The 26,215-nt window shown below is 35.6% G+C and overlaps 1 protein-coding gene across 2 annotated transcripts in view; it reads left to right on the forward strand.

Moving 5' to 3' along the window:
• MARF1 (meiosis regulator and mRNA stability factor 1) overlaps positions 1 to 25,911 on the forward strand; it is a 46,188-nt gene extending 20,277 nt beyond the window's left edge. For both annotated transcript variants that reach the window (XM_036737652.1, XM_036737653.1), the window contains exons 12-26: positions 529 to 609; positions 836 to 1,072; positions 1,210 to 1,329; positions 1,926 to 2,101; positions 13,228 to 13,448; positions 14,448 to 14,590; positions 14,711 to 14,844; positions 16,628 to 16,830; positions 17,860 to 18,087; positions 18,791 to 19,021; positions 19,189 to 19,401; positions 20,017 to 20,077; positions 20,153 to 20,293; positions 21,628 to 21,798; positions 23,337 to 25,911. In XM_036737652.1, coding sequence (XP_036593547.1) covers positions 529 to 609; positions 836 to 1,072; positions 1,210 to 1,329; positions 1,926 to 2,101; positions 13,228 to 13,448; positions 14,448 to 14,590; positions 14,711 to 14,844; positions 16,628 to 16,830; positions 17,860 to 18,087; positions 18,791 to 19,021; positions 19,189 to 19,401; positions 20,017 to 20,077; positions 20,153 to 20,293; positions 21,628 to 21,798; positions 23,337 to 23,575 — 2,599 coding nt within the window. In that variant the 3' untranslated portion in view covers positions 23,576 to 25,911. The remainder of the gene's footprint in view (positions 1 to 528; positions 610 to 835; positions 1,073 to 1,209; positions 1,330 to 1,925; positions 2,102 to 13,227; positions 13,449 to 14,447; positions 14,591 to 14,710; positions 14,845 to 16,627; positions 16,831 to 17,859; positions 18,088 to 18,790; positions 19,022 to 19,188; positions 19,402 to 20,016; positions 20,078 to 20,152; positions 20,294 to 21,627; positions 21,799 to 23,336) is intronic.
• Positions 25,912 to 26,215: the final 304 nt, after the last annotated feature.

Below are 26,215 nucleotides of genomic sequence, written 5' to 3' on the forward strand. Positions count from 1 at the left end.
AAGTACATGACTGGCACACAGCAGATGCTTAATACTTGCTTGTTGATTGCTTGATCGCTATGAGATAGATCTGTGATTCTCTGATTCATTTGGGTAACTAGTTAAATATCTTTTTCTCTAAAAGCTAAGTTGCTTAAAACTTCAGTAATCCTTTTTTGTCTTGAATTGTTTTTTTGTGATTAATAAATTATTTTAAAGCATGGTCTTCTGGACTGTAGCAATTCTAATCTAATGAAATCTAATGAATCTGTTGAAGTGTGACCCTCGTTATTAGACAGTGCCAATGCTGGTTGTTCTCAGTGTTACTTTCTAGTAAAATAGGGCATCTTTTGGTTGCATTTTATAAAATTTACAATATGTAACTTCACCTTGTTCTTTGGTTCCCAAATCTTTGTTCTAAAAATTTGGGAGAGCTTCAGGAGCTTAGATTCATTGTGTGAATAATTTTATTGTTAATTTGTAATCTGTTTAAAAAAATAGTTTGGAACCAGTTGAAGAAAAATGTTTTCTAATTTTTTATGCTTAAAGCTCAGAAACGGTATCCATTCTTCAAGATGCTCCTGCTTGTTGCTTGCCTTTGTATAAGTTCACAGATGTCTATGAAAAAAAGTAAGTTCACTGAAATTCACTGCTTATTGAAATTGCTTTTGAAAAGGATTCTTTGTTTAACAAACTCAATTTTCTGTTAATGAATATGGCAATAATGTAGATACTGGAGGTTTTTTCTTATCTGTGTTAAGTTGCTCAACCCGTGAATTTTTCTGTATAGTATTGAGAACAGTTTTTTGAACTGTATACTTAAAATCTGTACTTAATTCTATCTTTTCCTATTTAGGTTTGGACACAAATTGAGTGTGTCAGATCTATACAAATTAACAGACACGGTAGCAGTCCGTGATCAAGGAAATGGGCGGTTGGTGTGTCTGCTACCTAGTAGCCAGGCCCGACAGAGCCCGTTAGGATCTTCCCAGTCACATGATGGTTCATCAGCTAATTGTAGTCCAATTATATTTGAAGAACTAGAATATCACGAACCTGTCTGCAAGCAGCACTACTCCGATAAAGATTTCAGGTAGACCATCAAGGATCTTTTAAAAAAAAATTCATCCTGTCATAAATGTTTTCTTTCATTCTTTAGAAATAATTGTTGTTATAGTCTGTTTGCTAAAACATAAGTAGGCAACTAAATACTTTTTCTCATTACTTTAGTGAACATGAATTTGATCCAGACTCATACAAGATTCCTTATGTTATACTCTCTCTGAAGACATTTGCACCCCAGGTTCATAGTCTTCTACAAACACATGAGGGCACTGTGCCATTACTGAGGTGAATAATTTTAAATTTCACTACCAGAGTAAAATTATTTTCCTGTTTCTCTTTTTTTTTTTTTTGAGAGGGAAAGCGGGGCAATTGGGGTTAATTGACTTGCCCAAGGTCAAACAGCTAGTACATGTGTCAAGTGTCCGAGGCCTGATTTGAACTCAGGTCCTCTCGACTCCAGGGCCGGTGCTCTACTCACTGCGCCACCTAGCTGCCCCCGTTTCCCTTTTTACTGAAACTCAGACAGAGGGTCTCTGCTTGCCAGTTCTGTGCCCTGGTACTCTGTCTTGCTTTTTCACTTAGCCTAGACTTGGCTTGGTTAAATGAAGGAGCTCTAAATGGGAGTAAGATTTTCTTGTAGGTTGGGGAAGACATGACCTGAGTAATTAGAGCATGTCTTGTTTCATTGGTGAGGTTTTTATTAATAAGTTCCAGTTCAAATGATGGCGTTCCTTGTTATTTCTAAATAATAACTGGCATTTCCATATTCCTTTATGGTTGGCAGAGTGTTTTATGTACATGGAAATGATAGGTCATGGGGAGATCTTTAATTTATTTTACTTCTCAATGATTCTGTCTAACCTTTGTGTGTTTCATTGTAGTTTCCCAGATTGCTACACTGCAGAATTCAGTGATTTAGAAGTGGTGCAGGAAGATCAAGGTGGAGTTCCCTTGGAACATCTCATCACCTGTGTTCCTGGAGTAAACATTGTTACTGCACAGAATGGCATAAAAGTAGTTAAGTGGATACACAATAAGCCTCCACCTCCAAACACTGGTATGTCTTTATATCCCTTACTTAGTCCATTTGAATTCCCGCTAGTCACTTAACAGCATATGTGGAGAATATGGTGAAATGTGTATATGTCAGATTTGGAGTTATCTGATTTTTTTATTAACAAATTGTGAAAGTACCTTTCAAGTTTCTCCTTTGCTATTTAAAACTCCACTTTAAAATACCAGGTACTTTATAGAACTTTTTTCAAAGTTTAGTCATAAATTATCTTTGACATGTGATCCAAGTATATAAAATTCAAAGGCAAAAATTCAGTATCAAATGTCTGTAGACATAGAATTGCCTTTTGATATATTTTATTGCATATTTTGGTCCCATAACTTGACTTAATTGAAAAATTAGAATTTTCTAGACCTGTAGGTCATATGGAAGAGTATGTTATTTCTTTGATATTTATTCAGTTCAGCTCAATTCATTAAACATTTATTAAATGCCTACTATGCGCCAAGCACTGTGCTAAGCACCAGAGATATAAAAAGAGACCTAAGACAGTCCCTGCCTTGAAGGAACTTATAATCTAATGGTAGAGATAACATGCAAACAAATATATACAAAGCAAGCTATATATGGGAAAACACGAAATACTTAAAAGAAGGAAAGCATTCGAATTAAGAAGGGTTAGAGAAGGGAGGGCTTCCTGTGGAAGGTGGGATTTTGGTTTGGACTTAAAGGGAGCCAGGGAAGTCAGTAGTTGGAGCAGAGGAGAGAAAGCATTCCAGGCATGGTGAATAGAGAAAATGCCTAGAGCTGAGAGATGGCATGTATTGTTGGTGGAACAGCCAGGAGACCAGTGTTAGTGGATTAAGAGTTCTTGGTGGGGGGAGTGAGGTATAAGAAGACTGGAAAAACAGGAGGGGGCTAGGTTATGAAGGGCTTTGAATGCCAAACAGCATTTTGTATTGGATCCCAGACTTAATAAAATGCCATTGGAGCTTATTGAATGAAGGGGTGACATGATCAGAACTGCTTTTTAGGAAAATCACTTTAGTGACTGAATGGAAGGTGGAGTGGGGAGAAACTTGAGGCAGGCAGACATATTATCAGGTTATTACAATAATCCAGGCATGCAGTGATGAGGGCCCATACTAGAGTAGTGGCAATGTTGGAGGAGAAAAGGGGGCATGTTTGAGAGAGATTGCAAAGCTGAAATCAACCGACCTTGGCAACAACTTGCATATGAGGAGTGAGAGAGAGTGAGGAATCCAGGATGACTCCTAGGTTGTGAACCTGAGGGACTGTGAGGATGGTGTTGCCTTCTGCAATAATAGGGTAGGAGGGAGGGCTTAGGGAGAAAGAGTTCTTGAGTTTGAGATTTAAAACATTTGAGATTGAAGTTCTATGCCCTGGTACTTTGTCTTGCTTTTTCATGTAGAGTTTGAGATGTCTGAAGGGCAGATGGAGAGGTTTATTTATGAAATCAAATTAGCTTTAGGTAGAAAAGACAATTTTAAACTTAGATTTGGATGGCTTTCTGAATATAGCCCCTCATTGAATACATATGAAGAGTTAGCTGCACTGATGCTCAGATTCTTCCACCCCTCTCTTCTCTTCCTATCCCATCCTAAAGCCATGCTCCCTTCCTACCTCTCTACAAGGACTAGTGAGACCAGCTGGTAACCAGAGGAGGGGAGTTGTTGAACCTCATTTTTTCCACTTCAAGAGAATTGTGTGTACTCTCTGTGTATCTTTTTTAGTCTTTTTTCATCCATAATTCAATTAATTCCACTTCAAGTGATCTTTTTCTTACAATTTACCATCCCCAATTTTCTTACTCCTTTTCATCTATTGTAAATTTTGCTCAACTGTAAAGAAAAATCTTGGGAAAAGTTTTTGTCTCTTTCTCTCTCTTTATTCTATTTGAGGATAACAAAAGTAAATGATGCTTAGATAGCTAGGAAAGGAAAACCCTCTACTTTGAAGTAAAATTAGATATCACTGTTACTATCAATTTTTGACCCTTCAAAAAGTCCAGAGAAGTCACTTTTGGAATTTTACAGGCATCCACTTAAACTTGAATTTGAAATAGTTTTTAAAGTTTTAAAAAATTAGTACTATAAAAACATTTAAAATATTTATTGTGGTTGTACTGTGTGGTTCAGCTCCATTGGTTGCTAAACAGTTTGTGTAGGTGAATCTGGGAACCTAAAATTGACATTATTTCTATAGGAAAGCACATTCTGAATTCAAAAATAACCAACATTCAAATGAACTTTTGAAACATAAACCCTTCTATTCTACCATTGCTGACCTTTGTGAATGAATGCTTGACTTGGAATCAGGAGAGATATGGGTTTGAATCCTGTCTCCAATATTTGTAACCTCTCAAAGCATCAATTACCTTATCTATAAAATGAGAATAATAATGAGTAATGTAAGTTATGTGGATTATAAAAAAGTTTTAATGTTTTTTTTCCAATTATATGTAACAATTATTTTTAACCTTAGTTTTTTATAATTTTGAGTTCCAAATTTTCTCCCGTCTTCCCTCCTTTCCCACCTCATGAGAAGGCAAGCAATTTGATAAAAGCTATACATGTGCAATCAAGCTAAACATTTCCATATTCGTCATGTTGTGAAAGAACACACAGAGAAAAAACCCCAAGAATAGTAAATAAAATTGGAAAAACGGTATACTTAGATCTGCATTCAGATTCCATCAGTTGTTTTCTCTGGACGTGGAGATAGGATTTTTTATCGTAGTTCCTTCAGCATTATCTTAGATCTTTATATTACTGAGAATAGCTAAATTGTTTACAGTTTATCATGGTACAATATTGCTGTTACTGTGTACAGTGTCCTCCTGCTTCTGTTCACTTTACTTTGCATCAGTTCATTTAAGTCTTTCCAGGTTCTTCTCAAAGTATCCTGCTCATCATTTTTTATAGCATAATAGTACTCCATCACAATCATGTACCACAACTTGTTCAGCCATTCTCCAGTTGATGGGTATCCCCTCAGTTTCCAGTTCTTTGTCACTATGAAAAGAGCTGCTATAAATATTTTTGTACATAGAAGTCATTTTACTTTTTTTTTTTAAAGTCTAATGTAATCAAAGTTATCCATTTTATATCTCGTAATGTTCTCTGTCTTTTGTTTGGTACTAAATTCTCCCCTTGTCTATAGAGATGACAGATAAACTATTCCATGCTCCCCTAATATGATTATAGTATCACCCTTTATGTCTAAATCATGTAACCATTTTGATTTTATCTTGGTGTACGATGTGAGGTGTTGGTCTAAACCTAGTTTCTGTTAAACTGCTTTCTAGTTTTCCCAGCAGTTTTTGTTAAATAGTGAGTTCTTGTCCCAAAAGTTTGGATGTGTTTATCAAATACAAATTTACTATGGTGTTTCCTGTTGTATATATATATCATGTACCTAATCTATTCCACCAATCCACCACTCTATTTCTTAGCCAGTATTAGATTGTTTTGATGATTAACACTTTGTAATATAGTTTGAGATCTGGTAGGACCAGACCATCTTTCTTCCAATTTAAAAAAAAATTAATTCCCTTGAAATATATTCTTGACCTATTGTTCTTCCAGATGAATTTTGTTACATTTTTTCCTAGCTCTATAAAATAATTTTTGGTAGTTTGATTGATATGAACTGAATAAGTATGTTAATTGAGGTAGAATTGTCATTTTTATTATATTGGCTCAGCTTGCCTGTGAAGAATAAATATTTCTTCATTTGATTTGATCTGACTTTATTTGTTTAAAAATGTTTTGTAATTGTGTTCATATAGTTCCTGGTTTTGCTTGGCAAGTAGATTCCCAAGTATTTTATATTGTCTACAATGATTTTAAATGGAATTTCTCTGTCTATGTCTTGCTGCTGGACTTTTTTGGGTACTATATCAAATAGATTTATGTGGATTTATTTTATTTCTAGTGACTACTGAAATTGTTAATTATCTTAAGCAGTTTTTTAGTTGGTTCTTTGGGATTCTTTCAAATATACCATCATATCATTTGTGAAGAGTGATAGTTTTGTTTCTTCATTGCCTATTCTAATTCCTTCGATTTTTTTTTTCTTCTCTTATTGCTATAGCTAGCATTTCTAGTACAATATCGGATAATAGTGGTGATAATGGGAATTTTTGCTTTACCCCTGATCTTATAGGTAGGGTTTTTAACTTATCCCTATTACAGATAGTAATTGCTATTGGTTTTAGATAAATACTACTTATTTTAGGAAAATCTCCGTTAATTCTTACGCTTTCTAGACATTTTAATAGGAATGAATGTTGTATTTTGTCAAATGCTTTTTCTGCATGTATTGAGAAAATTGTATGATTTTTGTTGCTTTGTTATTGATATGGTCAGTTATGCTGATAATTTTCCTAATATTGAACTAACCCTGCGTTCCTGCTATAAATCCCACCTGGTCATAATGTATGATATATTGCTGTAAACTCCTTGCTGCTATTTTATTTAAATTTTTTGTATCAATATACATTAGAGAAATTAGTTTATAGTTTTCTTTCTCTGCTTTTGCTCTTCTTGGTTTAGGTATTAGCACCATATTTGTGTCATAAAAAAAACTTGGTAGGATTCCTTTGCCTGTCTTCTCAAATAGTTTATATAATATTGGAATTAATTGTCCTTTAAATGTTTGATAGAATTCACCTGTGAATACATTGGGTCCTGGGGATTTTTTCTTATGGAGCTCATTAATGGCTTGTTCAGTTTCCTTTTCCAAAATAAGAGCTATTTAAGTATTTTGCTTCCTCCTATCTTAATCTGGGCAATTTATATTTTTGTATCTATTCATCCATTTCACTTAGATTTTCAGATTTATTGGCATGTAATTAGGTAAAACAGCTCCTAATAATTGCTTTAATTTCTTCTTCATTCATTGTAGATTCACCCTTTTTAATTTTGATACTGATAATTTGTTTTTCTTTTACGTTAACCAATGTTTTATCTTTTTTTCCACCTAAAACTAGTTCCTAGTTTTAGTTACTAGTTCAGTGATTTTCTTAGTTTCAATTTTATTAATCCTTCCTTGAGTTTCAGGATTTCCAGTTTGATGATTAATTAGGGACTTTAATTTTTTTCTTTTTCTAGGTTTTTTTTAACTGCATGTCCAATTCATTGATTTCCCTTTCTCTCTTTTTGGGATGTGATTAGAGACATAAAATTTTCCCTAAGTACTGCTTTAGCAGCATCCCATAAGTTTTGGTATGTTGTCTCATTTTGTCATTCTCTTTAATGAAATTATTTATTGTTTCTATAATTTATTCTTTGACCCAGTCATTCTTTAGGATTAGATTATTTAGCTTCCAATTAATTTTTTATTTGTTTCTATAGCCCTTTATTTAATGTTATTTTTATTGCTTTATGATCTGAAAAGAATGCATTTAATATTTCTGCTTTTCTGTGTTTGATTGTGAGGTTTTTATGTCCTGTTGCATGGCCAGTTTTTGTGTAGGTGCCATGTGCCACTGAGAAAAAGGAATTTTCCTTTCTATTCCCATTCAGTTTTCTCCAGAGGTCTATCATATCTAACTTTCCCAAAATTCTATTCATCTCCTTAACATCTTTCTTGCTTATTTTTTTTTTGGTTAGATTTATCTAGGTCTGAGAGGGGAAAGTTGAGGTCCTCCACTATTACAGTTTTGCCATCTGTTTCCTCCTATAACTCAACTTCAAGTATTTAGATGCTATGCCATTTGGTACATACATGTTTAGTATTGATATTACTTCATTGTCTAACAAAATGTAGGTTCCCTGCTTATCTCTTAAATAAGTCTATTTTGCATTTGCTTTGTCTGAGATCATGGTTTCTATCCCTGCTTATTTTTTTTTAACCTCAACTGAAGTATATAGATTCTGCTTCAGCCCTTTATTTATACTCTGTGTGTGACTCTCTGTTTCAGGCGTATCTCCTGTAAACAACATATTGTTGGATTCTGGTTTCTAATCCATTCTGTTCTCCACTTCCATTTTATGGGTGATTCATCCCATTCATATTCACAGTTATGATTATTAACTGTGTATTCCCCTCCATCCTATTTGTTCCCTGTTTATCCTTTTCTCTCTCTGTTTTTACCCTGTCCCTCCTCAGAAGTGTTTTGCTTCTGACCTCCACTTCTCTTAATCTGCTCTCCCTTCTATCAGTCCTTCGTCTGCTTCCCTGTAGAATAAGATAGATTTCTATATTCAGCTGAGTATGGATAGTATTCCCTCTTTGAGCTAATTCAAATTGAGAGTAAGGTTCAAGTGTTACCTTCCACCACCTCTCTTCCTGCCCCTGCACCACCCCCCCAGCCCCACTCCATCTTTCACTCCATTGTAAAAGCTCTTTTGTGCCTCTTTTATGTGAAATAATTTACTCTATTCTACCTCTCCCTTCTCCCAGTGTATCCCTTTCTCACCCTTTGATTTTTTTTTTATATCATCTCATCATAGTCAACCCATACCTTTGCCCTGTGTCTGTGTATACTCCTAACTGCCCTAATAATTATAAAGTTCTTAGGAGTTAAAAGTATCATCTCACCATGTAGGAATATAAATAGTTTAACCTTACTGAATTCCTTATTATTTGTCTTTCATGTTTACCTTTTCATGTTTCTCTCGAGTCTTGTATTTGAAAATCAGATTTTCTATTCAGCTATGGTCTTTTATCAAGAATGTTTGAAAGTCCTCTATTTCGTTAAATTTAAATTTTTTTCCCCTGAAAGATTATAGTTAGTTGTTCTGGGTAGGTGATTCTTGGTTGTAATCATAGCTCCTTTGCCCTCTGGAATATTATATCCCAAGCTCTCCAATCCTTTAATGTAGAAGCTGCTAAATCTTGTGTTATCCAAATGGTTGGCTCCACAATATTTGTATTGTTTCTTTCTGGCTGCGTGCAGCATTTTCTTCTTGACCTAGGAGCTCTGGAATTTGGCTATAATATTCCTGGGAGTTTTCATTTGTGATCTCTTTTAGGAGCTGATTGGTAGATTCTTTAGATTTCTGTTTTACCCTCTGGTTCTAGGATAGGGTAGTTTTCCTTAATAATTTCTTGTATGGGCTCATTTTTTGATCATGGCTTTCAGGTAGTGTAATAATTTTTAAGTTAACTCTTTTTGGTCTGTTTTTCAGGTTGTTTTTCCAATGAGCTATTCCACATTTTCTTCTATTATTTCATTCTTTTGATTTTGTTTTATTGTTTCTTGATGGCTCATGGAGTCCTTAGCTTGCTTAGGTCTAATTTTCAAGCAATTATTTTCTTCAGTGAGCTTTTGTATCTCCTTTTCCATTTGGCCAATTCTTTTTAGGAACTTCTTTTCTTTTCTTTTTCCATTTGATAGTACTTTATTTTTCCAGTGACATGTTAACATTCATGTAAGATTTTGAGTTGCAAATTTTTTTCTCCCTCTCTCCTCTCCCCCCTCCCCAAGCAATCTTATGTAGGCTTTACATGTATAATCATTTTAAACATATGTTCACATTAGTCATGTTGTGAAAGAAGAATCAGAACAAAAGGGAAAAACCACAAGAAAGAAAAAACAAACGAGAAAATACTATGCTTTGATCTGCATTCACACTCCACAGTTTTTTCTCTGAATGAGGATAGCATTTTCTATCATGAGTCTTTTGGAATCATTTAGATCATTGTATTGCTGAGAAGAGCTAGGTCTGTCAAAGTTGGTTATTGCACAGTGTTGCTATTACTATGTACAGTGTTCTCCTGGTTCTGCTCACTTCACTCAGCATCAGTTCATGTTAAGTCTTTCTAGGTCTTTCTGAAATCATCCTGCTTGTCATTTCTTAGAGCACAATAGTATTCTGTTACATTTATATACCACAACTTGTTTAGCCATTCCCCAGTCGATGGGCATCCCATCAATTTCTGTTTCTTTGCCACCACAAAAAGATTTTTGTACATGTAAGTCTTTTTCCCTTTTTTTACGATCTCTTTTGACACAGACCTAATAGTGGTATTACTGGATCAAAGAGTATGCACAGTTTGGTTGCCCTTTGGGCATAGTTCCAAATTGCTCTCCAGAATGGTTGAATCAGTTCACAACTCCACCAAAAATGCATTAGCGTTCCAATTTTCCCACATCTTCTTCAACGTTAATAATTTTCCTTTTTGTCATATTAGCCAATCCAATAGATATGATGTGGTACCTCACAGTTGCTTTGATTTGCATTTCTCAAATCACTGGTGATATAGGGCATTTTTTTATATGATTATAGACAGGTTTAATTTCTTCATTTGAAAACTGTTCATATCTTTTGACCATTTATTAGTTGGGGAATGATATGTATTCTTATAAATTTGATTTAGTTCTCTATATTTTTAGAAATGAGGCCTTTATCAGAAACACTGGCTGTGAAAATTGTTTCCCAGTGTTCTCATTTCCTCCTAATCTTGGTTGCATTGGTTTTGTTTCTACAAAGCCTTTTTAATGTAATGTAACCAAAATTATCCATTTTGCATTCATAATGTTCTCTATCTCTTGATTGGTCATAAATTCTTCCCTTCCGTATAGGCCTATAATACATACAATACATACATATAATAGGTAAACTATTCCTTGCTCTTCTTATTGTATTACCCTTTATGTCTAAATCATGTACCCATTTTGACTTTATCTTGGTATACAGTATAAGATGTTGGCCTCACTTTATGCCTAGTTTCTGCCATACTGTTTTCCGGTTTTCCCAGCTATTTTTTTGTTTTTTGTTTTTGTTTTTGTTTTTTTTGTCAGATGGTGAGTTCTTATCCCAAAAGCGGAAGTCTTTGGGATTGTCAAACAGTACATTACTATAGATGTTGACTACTGTGTCTTATTTACCCAACCTATTCTACTGATCCATCACTCTAATTTCTTAGCCAGTACCAAATAGTTTTGATGATTGCTGCTTTATAATACAGTTTTAGATCTCATATGGCTAGGCCACCTCTAGGGAGTTCTTTTCATCAGTGAGTTTTTATATGTCCTTTTCCATTTGGCCAATTCTACTTTTTAAGGAGTGTTTTCTTCGACGAATTTTTGTACATTTTTTTTCCATTTTTTGTCCTTCCTTCATCAAGCTGCTGACTTCTTCTTGAATTCTCTTGCATCACTCGCATTTCTTTTCCCAGTTTTTCCCCTACTTCTCTTAATTGATTTTTAAAATCTTTTTTGAGCTCCTGTAGTAAATTTTTTGGGGAGGTCCTGAGACCAATTCACTTTTTTCTTCGAGGCTTTGCATGTAGCCATTTTAACATTGTTGTCCTCTTCTGTGTTCGTCTTTTGATCTTTCTTGTCACTATAGTATCTTTCTATGGTCAGGTCCTTTTTTTCTGTTGCTCATATTTCTAGCCTTGATGTTTAATTTTATGTTAAAGTTGGATTCTGCTGTTAGGGTGGAGGGAGCATGGACCAAAGCTTCAGGTTTTTTTGTTCTGTTGTTTTCAGAGCTAGTTCTGGGAATCTCTAAGTTTGCAGTTCTTCCAAGGTGGTACGATTTAAGAAGAGGTGTGGTTACTGCTGTCCTGGCCTGTACTCTGGTATATAAGTGACCACAAGCACTGTTTTCTGCGCTGGAACTGAGACCAGGGTTTACACTTCATTGTGGCCAGGAGCTCTAGTGTACTAGTGCTCCTTCTTGCCCTGCGACTGTGACTGGGATCCTTGTATAGGCAATGCAACAGGGTCCTGCACCCAGTGCCAACTAATGGTCGCCTCTAATCTCCTTTTGACCAGTTATTTGACCTTCTTACTATTTGTGAGCTTAGAACTCTGAAAGTCACCACAAATTCAGTTGCCTCTAAGGCATGCTGCTGGCTTACAATGGGTATATGCTACTGACTTGTGAAGGGGCCTGGATCCTGCTCCTGGCTTGAGCTGTGGCTCAGGGCCTTGCTGCTGGCTTGCCCGGCACAGCATGCACTGGACTGCACCTTCCCTTTTACCTCAGTGAGCCAGACCTTTCCTGCCCACTTTCTGAGTTGACTTGGGCTGGAATATTGTTTCACCTGAGCCGTTTTTTGTTGATTTTGCTACTCCAGAATTTGTTTGGAGGCATTATTTTAATGTTCTTTGGAAGGGAATTTGTGAGGAGTTGGTTGAGCTCCTGCCTTTACTCCACTGTCTTGGTTCTGCCTCATAAGTTAAGTATTTTGCACACCTTAAAACACTGTTTGGGATTTCTGATTTTTTTTTTAACTTTTACTGAAGGAAGCAGAACTTTTATGAAAAATAAGATTTATTTTTGGTTTTATTGTTTAGGCTTGAAAATAGGTACAAAAACATTTGCTAACTGGCATACCCTTTGATCCCTTAATACCACTACTAGGTCTGTATTCCAGAGAGACGATGAAAGAGAGAAAAGGACCTACATGTATAAAATATTTATGGTAGTTCTTGTTGCGGTGGCAAAAAATTGGAAATTGAAGGGATGCCCCTCAATTGGGGGATGGCTGAGGAAGTTGCAGTGTATGAATATAGTGTAATATGAATGTACTTACTATTGTGCTATAAGAAATGATGAGCTGACAGATTTCAGAAAAACCTGGAAAGACTTACATGAACTGATACAGAATGAAGTGAACAGAACCAGGAGAAAATTGTACACAGCAAGAGCACCACTGGTGGAGTGATCAGCTGTGAATGACTTAGATTACTGTATTGCTGAGAACTAAGGTAGTTACGAAGGACTCAAGATGGAAAATGCTGTCTACGACCAAAGAAAGAACTGGTAGTCAGAATGCAAATCGAAGCATACTATTTTCTCTGTCTTTATTATTTTTTCCTTTACATCGAAATTTCACAACATGATTAATATGGAAATATGTTTTACATGTTTGCACATATATAGCCTATATGCTTACTGTTTTAAGGAGCGGGGAGAAAATTTGCAACTCAAATTTTTTTTTAAAAATGAGTATAAAAAATTAAAAATACTGTTTTTAAAAAAAAGAAAACATTTGCTAGCCCATAAATATTTTTGGCTAATATATTGGCTCTTTGCCATATGGATATAAAATAGAGCAATGTTCTTTTCTACTTGATGGATATAAATTATTAATGACTTCAAGCAGTGACTCTTGTGTTTTGGTTACCTATTGAAAATTCTGTTTACTTGTTTTTAAATGTTTACTTTTGTTTTCCATCCTAGACCCTTGGCTGTTACGTTCCAAAAGTCCTGTGGGGAACCCACAACTTATCCAGTTCAGTAGAGAAGTAATTGACTTACTGAAGAACCAGCCATCTTGTATTATACCTGTGGGCAAATTCATCCCATCCTATCATCATCACTTTGCAAAGCAATGCCGTGTATCGGACTATGGATATTCCAGGTTAATGGAATTACTAGAAGCAGTGCCTCATGTACTGCAGGTGAGTGATCCTCAGGAAATTTTGTTGGAAGAAATGATCATGTGAGAAATTCTGAAATGAGAGAAATTTTGCTTTGTAAAACAATGTTTATGACATTAAGTTTTTGTTATTGGTGGGTGGCCTTTTGAGTTAGAAGATCAGAAAGTTCAAAATTCATTTGAATGAGTCTATAAAAAACTTCTATTTAAAAAAGAGGCTTTATCACTTCAGGCAGGACAGTATGTTAAGGATAGAAGCTAGCTTAAGGACAGAAAATAGAGGCTGAAGATAAGAGGACGCTGTAAAAGTATTAGCAGTGGTTCTCCACTTGTTGCTGATTCAGGCCTCACTGGACATTGGATAAATTGTCTTGCTTTCAGACTGGCTTGGATGTCGTGTTTCTGAGAACCAGTATGGAGTACTGGAAAGAACCCTGAATTTGGAGACAAAAAAAAAACAAAGATCAAAGCTAGCTTTGATTTTATTTTACCTTTTTGGACCTCAGTTTTCCTCTCTGTATAATGAAGAAGTTAGACTTAATGACATCTGCAGCCCCTTCTATAATATCCTATAATTCTGTGAATTTGAGTCATATAGATATAATCAAATTATTTCAGGTTCTCCAGAAATACTTTTTCCAAGAGACAAGGTGCATTTCTTGGACATGCTATAAGGATCCTTCTTGAGTTGATAGAATATTTTGCATTGCTAATGATATAACTCTTTGAAGGTGTGTGTAGCAACTGTTGGAAGCTAGAGAAGGAACGCTGATGCTTAAATAATTTCCCTTATTTTTACAGATCCATTTTGTAGCAGTTATTTCTGTTTAAACTCAAAGTAAAGGGAGCTGTTCTCTGTCTGGGGCAATAGGAAGTGGATAATAGATTTTAACAGGAAATAATTTGATAAATGAGAATGATTTTTGAGTTAATGCTTCGTAGTGGTAAGCACTCAAGTATTTGTTGAGTATTTGTTTTAATGAATGTTATGGTTCTAATTCAGAGAGTATTTGATTTTCAGATCCTTGGAATGGGTTCCAAACGATTGCTTACTCTAACCCACAGAGCCCAAGTAAAGCGTTTTACCCAAGATTTGTTAAAACTTCTCAAATCCCAGGCCAGTAAACAGGTCATTGTGAGAGAATTTTTGCAGGCTTATCATTGGTAAGTTTGTAAGAAAAAAATTTAAATACTTTTCCCCCAAAAGATTTAAAGATTATGTAATATTAATCTGAACCAATTATTTTATTCATTTTCTCCTCCATTTCCATTTTTAATTTATAGGTGTTTCTCTAAAGACTGGGATGTTACCGAATATGGTGTTTGTGAGTTGATTGATATCATATCAGAAATTCCAGATACAACAATCTGTTTGACCCAACAAGATGATGAAATGGTGATCTGCATCCCCAAAAAAGGTGTGTTGGCCTAAGTTTGTTAAAAGTGTGTCTTTAGTCTGCATTTCACCACCCCGGATTTGGTCCTCATCACCTCATGCCCTAGACTATTGTGGTAGCCTTTTGATTGGTCTCCCTTTCCCCACTTTAAGCCATCCTCCATTCAGCTAGCAGAGTGATCTTACTAAAGTGTAGTTCTAACCTTGTCAGCCATCTATTCAGTAAACTATAGTGGCTCCCTTTTATCTCTGGTGTCAGATTAAAAACCTCCCATTTGGCTTGTAAAGCCTCCTATAACCAAACCCCTTCCTACCTTTCCAGTCTTCTCATATTTCATTCCCCACCATATACTCTATGATCCAGTGACATTTGTCTCTTCTTTATTCCTTGCCTGAGGCACTCTATCTCTTGACTTCTTGCCTTTTCACTGGCTGTCTCCAATTCCTGGAATATTCTTCCTCCTCACTTCTGCCTTCTACAAGAAGCCTTTCCCGGTCCCCCTTAAAGCTCATGCTTACCCTCTCAGATTACTTTCCATCTATCCTGTGTATATATCATTTGTACATAGTTATATATTGCCTCCCATGTTAGCATGTGAGCTCCTTGAGAGTAGGGACTGTTTTTGTCTTTCTTTGTATCTTCAATACTTAGCCCAATATATAGAACATAGTAAGTATTTAATAAATGTTTGTTCACTGACTGACATTTTTCTGACTAATTTTGTGACAAATACATTTGTGTTTTGATGGAACCCATAACTGTTGGGTTGGGGATGTGCAATATCTCCACATAAATAAATGCATGAGTAAATAAAGGAAGCAAAGAAGAAATTGTCCATTTTCAAAACAGAAATTTGCCCATATAATAAGGAATTTTTATATGTAAAAATTAGAAGAGGGCATTATCACTAACATAAAGTTTTATCATTAGAACTTTTATTTGCATTACAAGGAGCACCAATTAGAAATGATCTAGACCGTGGGCATCTATGCTGTGGACCTCAGTAGTAATTTTGATTTTGATTGTGTGCATAGGATATTCTTATTTCAGATTGGTTTATACTTAAGTAAAAGATTAAGATTTGTCAGGACAAAAACCATGTAAATTTTAGATGTTTTCACATATCTGTAGTCACTGATGGTTATAGAAGAAAGAAAATGGCAATGATGAGAATTACCAAAATGGCTTTTTCAGGAACACTAAAATTGAAGTTATTTAGGGGTTACTTATTCCAAATAAAAATGATATTCGTCCTTACTTTGCCCTGTCCTTCATTAGGTCAGGGAATCACACATTTAGAGCTAAGAAGGGTATCTTAGAGGCCAGCTGTTCCAACCCCCTTATTTTATAGATGAGCAACTGAAAACTGAAAAAGTTAAATGACTTTCCCAGAGTCATACATGGCATTGCCAAGATTCAAACTGAGCTCCTCTGACTCATTTTTTTGTGCACTAAAGAGAACTTTTTATTAAGGAAGTGAAGAAATTAAGCTCAAATCAATCAGTTCTAATTTTTAGAAAAACACCTCTGATAGAATATTTTGTTGAAAAGGAAGATAAACTTATTGACATAAAAGAATTTTCAGGGTGGCCTTATGAATTTATTTTGTCTATCCTAGCATTGTTCTTCATTACCATCTATCATGAAGTACTAACTGGGTCTTTCCTTGCCCTCCCCCATAATAGGAGTTTCTGGGAGACAAAGATTATGTCTCTTTAAGCAGTGTATGAGACCTAGTACACCATGAATAGTAAATATATGTAAGCATATGAAAAAGTTGTGATATTTGTTTTGTCTTTTAAAGAGCGTACTCAGGATGAAATAGAAAGGACAAAACAATTCTGCAAAGAGGTTGTCGATTTGCTGCGTCATCAACCCCATTTTCGGATGCCTTTTAATAAATTTATTCCTTCTTATCATCACCACTTTGGCCGTCAGTGCAAACTTGCACACTATGGATTTACTAAACTACTTGAACTTTTTGAGGCCATTCCCGATGTTTTACAAGTAAGTTCAAAAGAACATCTAACTTAAAATTAGGTTGCTTTTGTGTGCAGTTTGTGGAGAAGATTTTCACTTTGAGTACCTCTATTGCCATGCCATAATAATTTCAGGCACATGATAATTGCAGTACACTGAAGTACTTTGATTAAGAAAGTCACTGGCTGTTATGTCATTTTGGAGTGTTCATATGATTTTTAAATAAAAAAAGATTTAGTTGATTTTGTTTTGTATTGATTTTTTAGATAACTCATTAGTTAGCTTTCAGAATCATTTCTTTCATGATTTGTAATTTTTCAAACATTTAAAAACTTATGTGTGTTGGAGAGTGTGTTAGAACTCTAGTAATTAACCTTTTAAAGAATAGATGAACCTGGCACAGGAAGGAAGGCTTGATACTAGAAGCATGCAAGAGGGAGGACAAGTAACTTTCTCTTGCTTTGGGGGAGAGATGAAAACAAGAAAGTGGCACACTCTGCAAACGCATGAGTGCCACTTCAATGCAGTGGCATTTATGTTCAGAGTCCAGGAATCAGAAAATGTTATTTATCAGGCTGTAGGAGAGAAAATGGCCTTTATTGTTGTTACTTCTGCCCATTTGTTTCCATATGTCCGGGTTTTAAGAACATATTGTCTCAGTGATCTTTAAACCAGCTGAATACAAACTGCCCACAGGAAATACTGCCAAGTTGAAAATAAACTTGAACAGTTGTCTGAGTGATAGGCTGTTTACACATACCCATAGCCAGCACTGTAATGGTTTAGAGTATCTTCACATTCATAAAAGGTCTTTATCTGTATCAATTTTTTTATAATTAGTGATCTTAGTAATGCAGAGATATGACAAGTGCTGTGGTTACTATGAACAGTTGGGGAAACTGAGAAAAACATCTTAAGAAATAAACCCTTGTAAGCCATTATACTATTGCTAAGATAAACAAAAGTACTTTCTAGTTAATAGTTTTATATACATGAAGGCCTATTATTTGTTCGTTGAGTTATAACATTTCATTTCCTTTTGTTTCTCTTTTTTAGGTATTGGAATGTGGGCAAGAAAAGATCCTTACGTTGACAGAGGTAGAACGTGTCAAGGCTTTAGCTGCCCAGTTTGTTAAACTTCTTCGGTCTCAGAAAGACAACTGCCTTATGATGACTGATTTACTTACAGAATATGGTAAAACTTTTGGTTATACTCTGCGTCTCCAAGACTATGATGTCAGTTCAGTTCCAGCATTAATGCAAAAACTCTGCCATGTTGTAAAGGTAAACTAATTTTTCTTTTTGGAATAAATTTTATAGTGGCCTGATTATGTGCTTTACATTTTTTCAATGCTTTAATGTTTAAATTAGCTTCATCTGCCAGTCTATCAGTCAGTTAACAGATGTTCATTAGGAATCTACTGTGTTAAGCACTCTACTATGGAATTGCTCACAAGAGCTGCTCCAGGCTATTACAACCATATTTCTTGTGCTATAACACTTCTATATATTTTGCATAAGCCATGGGAAATTCTTGAAGGCAGATTGACCAGGAACTGTTTATAGCGAAGTAATGTAGTTTACCATTAACTTGAGTTTTCTAAAAAAAATTGCTTCTTATCAAACTTCCTTTATAAGTTATTATCAGCATTTTATTAGGTAAAATAAGATAGCCAAGGCTTTAGGTTTGTTCCCTCCTTCACTGCTGCATTTTCAAACCAACAACACATTAACCTTTTGGACTGATGGTTTCATTTTGTCTCCTGTCTGAGTATTTTACTCCTAGATTTCTTTTAGAATTTTAGAAAACAAATTATTGTCTCGTCTACCTAACTTTTGGTCTAATGGATAATAACACTTTAGGAGAAATAATTCAGGAGCATTATCTCTTTATCAGCAGGTCTCACTGACCACAAAAAGTATAACTGTATTAATGTGGCCTAGATGGTCTCAGTTTCGAAAGTTCACCTTCTTTGTCCTTTCTCAGGTTGCTGATACAGAATCTGGCAAGCAGATTCAGCTGATAAATAGGAAGTCTCTTCGGTCTCTCACTGCCCAGCTACTGGTGGTGTTAATGTCCTGGGAAGAAACCTCCTTTCTTTCTGTTGACCAGCTCAAGAGACATTATGAAACTACCTATAGTGCTTTTCTCAACCCTTGTGAATATGGATTCATGACCCTGTCTGAGCTTTTGAAGAGCCTGCCGTACTTGGTCGAGGTATAAAACAGTTTGACCTTAGTCTTTAAAATAGTCTTAATACATGGGTTGGAATTTGAAGTTTAGGTCTTAAGAGATTTTGTTCTTGTTGTAGCTTCCCAAATAGGGCAGCTCGGATTGTAATGCTACTGGTTTTTAAAAATTGTTATTGTTGTTGATGTTAATAGGTTTTTACTACTGACACGACAGAAGAGTATGTGAAGCTCACCAGTTTATATTTGTTTGCAAAAAATGTTCGGTCTCTACTTCACACCTACCACTACCAGCAAATATTCCTTCATGAATTCCCTGTGGCCTATACCAAATATGTAGGAGAAGTGTTGCAGCCCAAGACCTATGGTTATAGTAGCCTGGAGGAGCTCTTGGGGTCAATTCCTCAGGTAGCCATTTACACTTTGATTTGTGTTGAGAACCTTCTTATAGAGCCATATGTTCACTCTGTTGCCAGACTAATACAGTAGCAGGCAGTTGAAATTTAACTCAAATTTATATTTAGTTTAAATTTGAAAATAGACACCAGATAAGCTGTATTATTTTACTAAAATGAGGAACTCAAGCATGTATTCGATTTTTTAGTGTTGTATAAACAGAAACATTAAGAGATTTGTACATAGAAGTATCTAAGTTATATGTACACCAAAGAAGTCATTTTAAATCAGGAAATTGGTTCATAGTAGTTCTAGAAATTATGACTCTAAAGGAGAGGAATATCTTCTGTTTTATAAATATAAGCTTTGTAAAGATAAATTATTTTTAGTTAGTCCATACTGCTTCCAAAGCTAAGGAAAAGACTATAGAAAATTATTTTCAACTTTCCAGGCATATTTCTTTATCTGCAGCTACTAAATTCTCAACTTTGACTTAAATATGATGATTCTTGAAGGACTTGGAATTCTTGACAGGCAAGATCATGCTTGATAAGATTTAAGGGTGTTTGTGTGTGTGTGGTTCCTCCCACCTTCCCCTCAATTGACTAGGAATATGTTTTGTTGTAGGTGGTCTGGATAAAAGGACATGGTCACAAGAGAATTGTTGTTTTAAAAAATGACATGAAAAGTGAGTAAACTTTAAAAAAAAAAGTTTTCATACAGTAATTTGTATTTTCTGACTTGTGTATGTTTTGTCTTCTAGCTCGGTTGAGTTCTCCCAGTTTTTCTCCTGCCAATCATGCGAGTGATTATGAAAACCAGACAGAAGACAACAGTGAGCTTACTCTGGAGACACCTGAATCTTGTGCCTCCTTAGGACTCACTCTGGAAATGTGTGCTAATGGTAAGAGAAAACAGGATAAATAAACACAAACAAGGTCACAGATAAAGTTAAAAGTTTATACCTATTGCTCTTGAAAACAAAGCAGAGAGGGCTTTTGACAATTCTTATTGACCAATAAAGTTAAAGAGTGTTGGAGAGGGTTGCAGGCGCTATATCATACAAATATCAATTCATTCTAGGCATCAATAGGAAAAGTTTGACTTTGGACTGGGAGTCAGGAGAGCAAGGCTCAAATGCAGGCTTTGTCGCTAGTTAACTAGTAGTGTGACTGTGGGCAAGTCACTTGTCTTAATCTTCATTTTATTTTTTGGAGGGGGTAAGGCAAGGCAGTTGGGGTTAAGTGACTTGTCCAAGGTCACACAGCTAGTAAGTGTCTGGTGTCTGCGGTCACATTTGAACTCAGGTCCTCCTGGCTCCAGGGCTGGTGCTCTACTCACTGCGCCACCTAGTTGTGCCTTAATCCTCATTTTCCCCATTAAATTTATGGGAAGCAGTGTAGATAGTGGTCTCCAAGTCCCTTTTCGGTTCTAAAATTCTGTGACCACATGATTTATCTAGATCAGGCTGTGGCCCACAGGCAGTATGTTGTGCAAGGTTTTTTCTTGCTCCCCAAAATCCTTTGGTGGGCTGCCTGTTTTGCAGGCCTGATCTAGATAGCACGGTATGTCTGTTATTTTGTCTGCAGTTGATAAGCCAGTAGGCCTAATAAAGGTTTAGAGCCTAGGTCTTCAGGTGCAGCCCTTTGACTGAATCCAAACTTCATAGAACAAATCCCTTAATAAAAAGATTTGTTCTGTAAAACTTGGACTCACTCAAAAGGCTACACCCAAGGACCTAGAAGGCCACACATAACCTTGAAGCCACAGGTTCCCCACGCCTGGTTTAGAGCCTTGGCCTTTATATTTAATTTTTACTTTTAAAGAACATTTTCACTTGTACTACTTAATGTTGTTTTCACATAGTCCTCTAAGGTAGACAGAGCTGGTCGTATTTCTCCCATATAAAAAATGAAAAGGCTGAGTAAAGATAAACCAAGTAATTGGGGAAATTAATTTGTTCTTTTGAATCACTATAATCCATTTAATTTATTCTTCTAGGACTCTTAAGTATTTTGAGTGCCAGAAATAGTGATGATCTTTTTTCTTCAAATATCTGTTTTTTTGATGGAAAATGGCATTCTTCCTTTATTAAAGAAGTCCTCCAGGTTGGGACATGACTCAATGTGCAGTTGTTGGGTTTGGTTTTTTTTTTTTTTAACATTTCTCTTGTACTTAAGGCTTAGAAGTCTGATCAGCTGACCTTTTCAGAGTATTCCTGGTCTCTTCTTCCCACAGGTCCTAATCAAACTGAGCAGGAGCTCCTCTGCTTAACTAATACTTCACCTGTAGACCTTTTGTGTGAGCCAGTCCCTTCTTGCTTGCCATCCCCACAACTGAGACCTGATCCAGTCATTCTTGAGTCTACTGATCTTATTCAGTTTGAGGAACATCCCCGAGGTCCTTGTGGTAGGATTCACTGAGTTTTCATCATTTACCTGGAAAAGGGAGCTATTATTTTCTTTTTTTTACTATTGTATAAATTTAAGTGGACAGTTAAATGTATGGAAGTCATTATTTTACATGATAAAATTCCCAGTGTTTGACCTTTATAGTTAGCTTTCAGTTATTGTTACAAACAGGACAAAGAGAGTATCATGGATAAATGAAATCTACAGATAAAATAAGTATTATGCCACATACCTATAAAGAATACCATATTATATAAAATGACAAAAATCAGCTCTTTTAATTTATTTCAATTTCCTACCCAAAGAGCTTTTGTAAGAGCTGTGCAAAAGCAGTTGCATAGCCTGATTTGAGTTTTATCTCCTGTCTGTTCTTGTATTCCTTTAGTGTAACCTAATAGTAAGCATTTTTTAAAGTACCCACTATGTCACAGTCACTGTGATTAGTGCTAAGAATACAAAGAAAGACAAAAAAACAGTTCTTGCTGCAAGGAGCGTAAAGTTTATCTACACAAAAGCTAAATACAGCCTAAATAATAAATAATCAATAGAGGAAAGGCACTAGAATTAAGGGAGGAAAAGCTTCCATCCCATAGAAGGTGGGATTTTAGTTGGGTTTTGAAGGGAGCGAAGAGGTGACAATGAAGAAGGAGAACATTCCAGGTAGGAGTGACAGCCACTGAAAGTGAGTGAAGCCAAGAGACGGGGTGTCTCATTTGAGGAACAGCAAGGAGACCAGGATCATTAGATTGAGGAGTATGTGTGTGTTTGAGGGGAGGAAGGTAACGAAAGATAGAAGAAGACCAGAAAGGGGAGAGTGAGGGATGTCTTAAGTTATGAAGGAGCTTTGAATGACAGTCAGATTGTCTGGATGATCTACGACTTGGGTAAATTTTTTTTCTGTGAAACTGAAGGTTAATAATAGGCAAAATTACATACCTCCATGTTGATTACATAAGTTATGAAGTATCAGCATCTGTTCTTCAGTGGATGTTTGAGTATGTGGGATACTTTGCACAGTCCCAAGTACCAGTGTATCTTCCTTTAAGGAAAGCTAGTACATAAAAAATCAACTTTACACAAGGAAGTTTGTTATTACAAAGAAGTTCATTCACTTAGGATTCCTTACAATAGCTTTTCTGTTGTGAGTTCCTATATGGATCATCATCTAGCTGACAGATTCTTGAGACAAAAAAGTGTCAGAAGTCATTGCCCATTGAGAAATCAGCTAGAAATGAAGAGAACATCTGAAATTATTCTTTACTTCAGTAGAAAGATGTGGATTCTTATTTATTTAAATTTGATTGATACAACTTTTCAGAAGCACAGCTACTTTGTAGAGTGTGTGTGTATGTGACATGGAAAATTAATCCAAAGTATTTTAGAGGCAGCCCAGTATAATGGTTGAGGCAGATGTAGGTTCACATCCCAGTTCTGGACAAGTCACTTAATCTCTAAGTGTCTCAAGCAGCTCTTTAGTACTTCTCTACCAAGTCACAAAGAACTCTTGGTTTAGTGTTTGTCTTTCTGTCTTCACAGAAATTATGGTTTTAACAGAAGAACAACAAACTAAAATGACGGAAAGCAAAGAAAAACTGACCTCTGGCCCTGGGATGCCTGATGCATTGGAAAATGTCTCAGTGCCTCCTTGTTCATCGTTGGATATCTCGGAGTCTCGGCCAAGCAAGGACCCAATGGAGAGCCCAGCCAAAAAGCAACACAAAAACAAAGTGAAATTGGCAGCCAACTTTTCTTTTGCACCCATAACCAAACTTTAACTTTGATTTGTGACATGGAATTAGGAGGGAAAAGCACTGTCTGACTCTGCACACAAAAAAATAGGTTCAAAGCTATTTGCACGCCCTTTCATGTTTTAATGAAAACCCCTATGAGCCATTTAATTTCTATTAAGATGAATTTGAAAATGTTTTTGTTCCTTTTACCTTGAACACAGCTTTTGGCTGAAGAGTTTTTTTAATTATTTGAAAAAACTTCCCAGCACTTAGTCAAGAATCCTTTAGGTATTTTACCAAATTTTCTTAATTATAATGAAATAAAATGGTGTTCGGTAAAAAGAAAGAGGTAAGAATTCAAGTAGAAAGATTTGGGTTTTATTTCCATTGAACTTCATCAGTGGTGTAATCTTACATGTAGCATATGATATTTGTTAGACCACTGCTTACTGATGATGTTTTCAGACAGTATTAATAAAATGCATGATCCGTCTTTCGAAAAGCCTGTTAAGTAGACAAGTGTTTATGCCCTAGAATGGAACGGGTAAACAAGGAGTTTTGAATGTATTTGTAGGTAGGGGTATGAATGGTAATTGTTTCTGTGTGACTTGTAAGCCCACCTCGTTTTTCATTTTACTATGTCTGGAGATGACAGATGTGGCTTGTGACAAAATTTATTTTAAATGTTTTTTGTCACTTTCAGTTCCATTTCGGAGCTTTCTAGGAAGTTGAGAATGTTTTAAGCTTCCCTTTTATGTTATGTTCCAGTTTGACATGGATTAGGTTAAGGAAAAGGAGATGGTCTTGGTGTCTTGAGTTTAAAGTCAATGTTTGGGTTACAACACACACATTTTGTGTGTCTAGAGGTGGTATTGGTGAGAAAGAATCTGATTTTTCTAAACTATGCATTAAATGCATAAATTATGAATCAGAGCAGGTTATGAGAAGTGCTTTAACCTGAGAGGTATCAATACTATTTCCACTGGAAAGAGACACAGTGATTCTATCTATGCAGGGAAAGGCCAAGGTTGATCTGCTTAACCTTGTTTTTGTACTTTTAAAGTAAGTTTTGGTAACTGGGAAGCTTTGTGTGTATGTTGGCATATTGTCTTTTAACTGTTTTTATTCTGATGGTTACTTCTAGTGTTGATAGCGTGTTCAGTTGTTTGTGGTGTTTGATCTTGGCATTTGGAAAAGCCAGCCTTTGAAGTAGCACTGCACTAGTGGAATGGCCTTACTTTAGAGTTGGCTGAAATGTCCATTGGCAGATGGCCTCTTACCCCTTCTGGGTAAACCCAGCATTTACAATGGATTGTATTTGTTGGGCAAAGAGACAGATGGAAGTGCTCATAAAACAGAAAGAACCTGTCACACGATGTCTTCTACTAGTTAAGTGATTTCTTTTTTGAAGTTAATATTTTTGTAATGTACTAGAAAGCAAGAAAATGGGCTCAGATTTCATCGCCAGCATTTGGGAAAATGCCACAGAATAGCTACTACAGAGATAATTTTACAAGTTAGGTTTTGTCTAAAAAAAAAAAAAAAAGAAACCAGAGATTCTTAGTATTTGGTATATGGCCATGATTCAGATAGAGAGTCACTGGAAATTTTTCTGAGTATAGTTGGCACATGTGACTCCTTCTGTAGGCATATTTCCTCCACAGACATAGTACAATGAGAAAAAAATGCAAACAACTTTTTTTTAAGATGCTTTTAAACATTTCATCAGTTTATTGATCAAAAACATCAGTTAATTACACGAAGATTTCATAAGGCAGAGTCTGCACACTGGGACTTTTGTTTTAAAAAATATGCAAAATATTGCGGACTTAAAAAAGAATATAAAAGGTGTAATTACAAGTCACTGGAAACAGTCCAAAAGAAAAGGTTCTTGAGGCAATCATAAGGGAAGAAGAATCTGCAATCCTGCAATATCTTATGAATGTGGCAGTTGTACTATTTATGAAGGTCAGCCAGGTGGGCCTAGGTCCATGTGTAATTCTAATAAATTGCTGTTTGAAAGTAAGAAAATTCATTAGGTGGGAAGTTGTGTTCATGATGTATTATAAAATGGCCAATCCAATTGCAATATATTTTTTTAATCCAAAGGCTTAATTAAATGATGTGACTAAATGATCTATAAGAATTAGGACAATTAAATTATTTCTGGTTGGAAAGATTTACCAATTTAGATTTGTCTGTTTAAAAAAAAAGTCACCAAAACACCCTCTCCCATCCTGCACTGTTTGTTTTGGATTGGGTAGAGGGAAGAAATGTTTTCTTAACTGTCTACTTTGTTTGAACACTTTTTGTGGTTCAAAGTGCTGTTTTGTGTGTTGGGACCAAACAGTTGTCAATAAAATTTACAAGCAAGCATAACATTTTGGTGGCGTTTCACATGAGTGTTTTGTTGGAATTTTAAACTGTCTTCTCTATCTTCTGTCGTCTCTTTGCATTTTAAACACCCCATACCCCACCTATTCTTTGGGAAAATTGTATTTACCATTTACCTAGTAGTTTCTGTGTACAAAATGTACAAACTGGCTTTCTTGACTGACATTTAGTAGGGAGAACACTTAATTTAGCATCCTGGCCAGTCATGAGTGTAGCTCTACACTCAGTCAAGAGTCCTAAAGTTTCTGACTTTGGTTCTATTGTTTGACCTTTCTCACACCCACCCAACCT

This window comes from Trichosurus vulpecula, chromosome 9, assembly GCF_011100635.1.
Source record: "Trichosurus vulpecula isolate mTriVul1 chromosome 9, mTriVul1.pri, whole genome shotgun sequence".
In the NCBI taxonomy this organism is placed as follows: Eukaryota; Metazoa; Chordata; class Mammalia; order Diprotodontia; family Phalangeridae; genus Trichosurus; species Trichosurus vulpecula.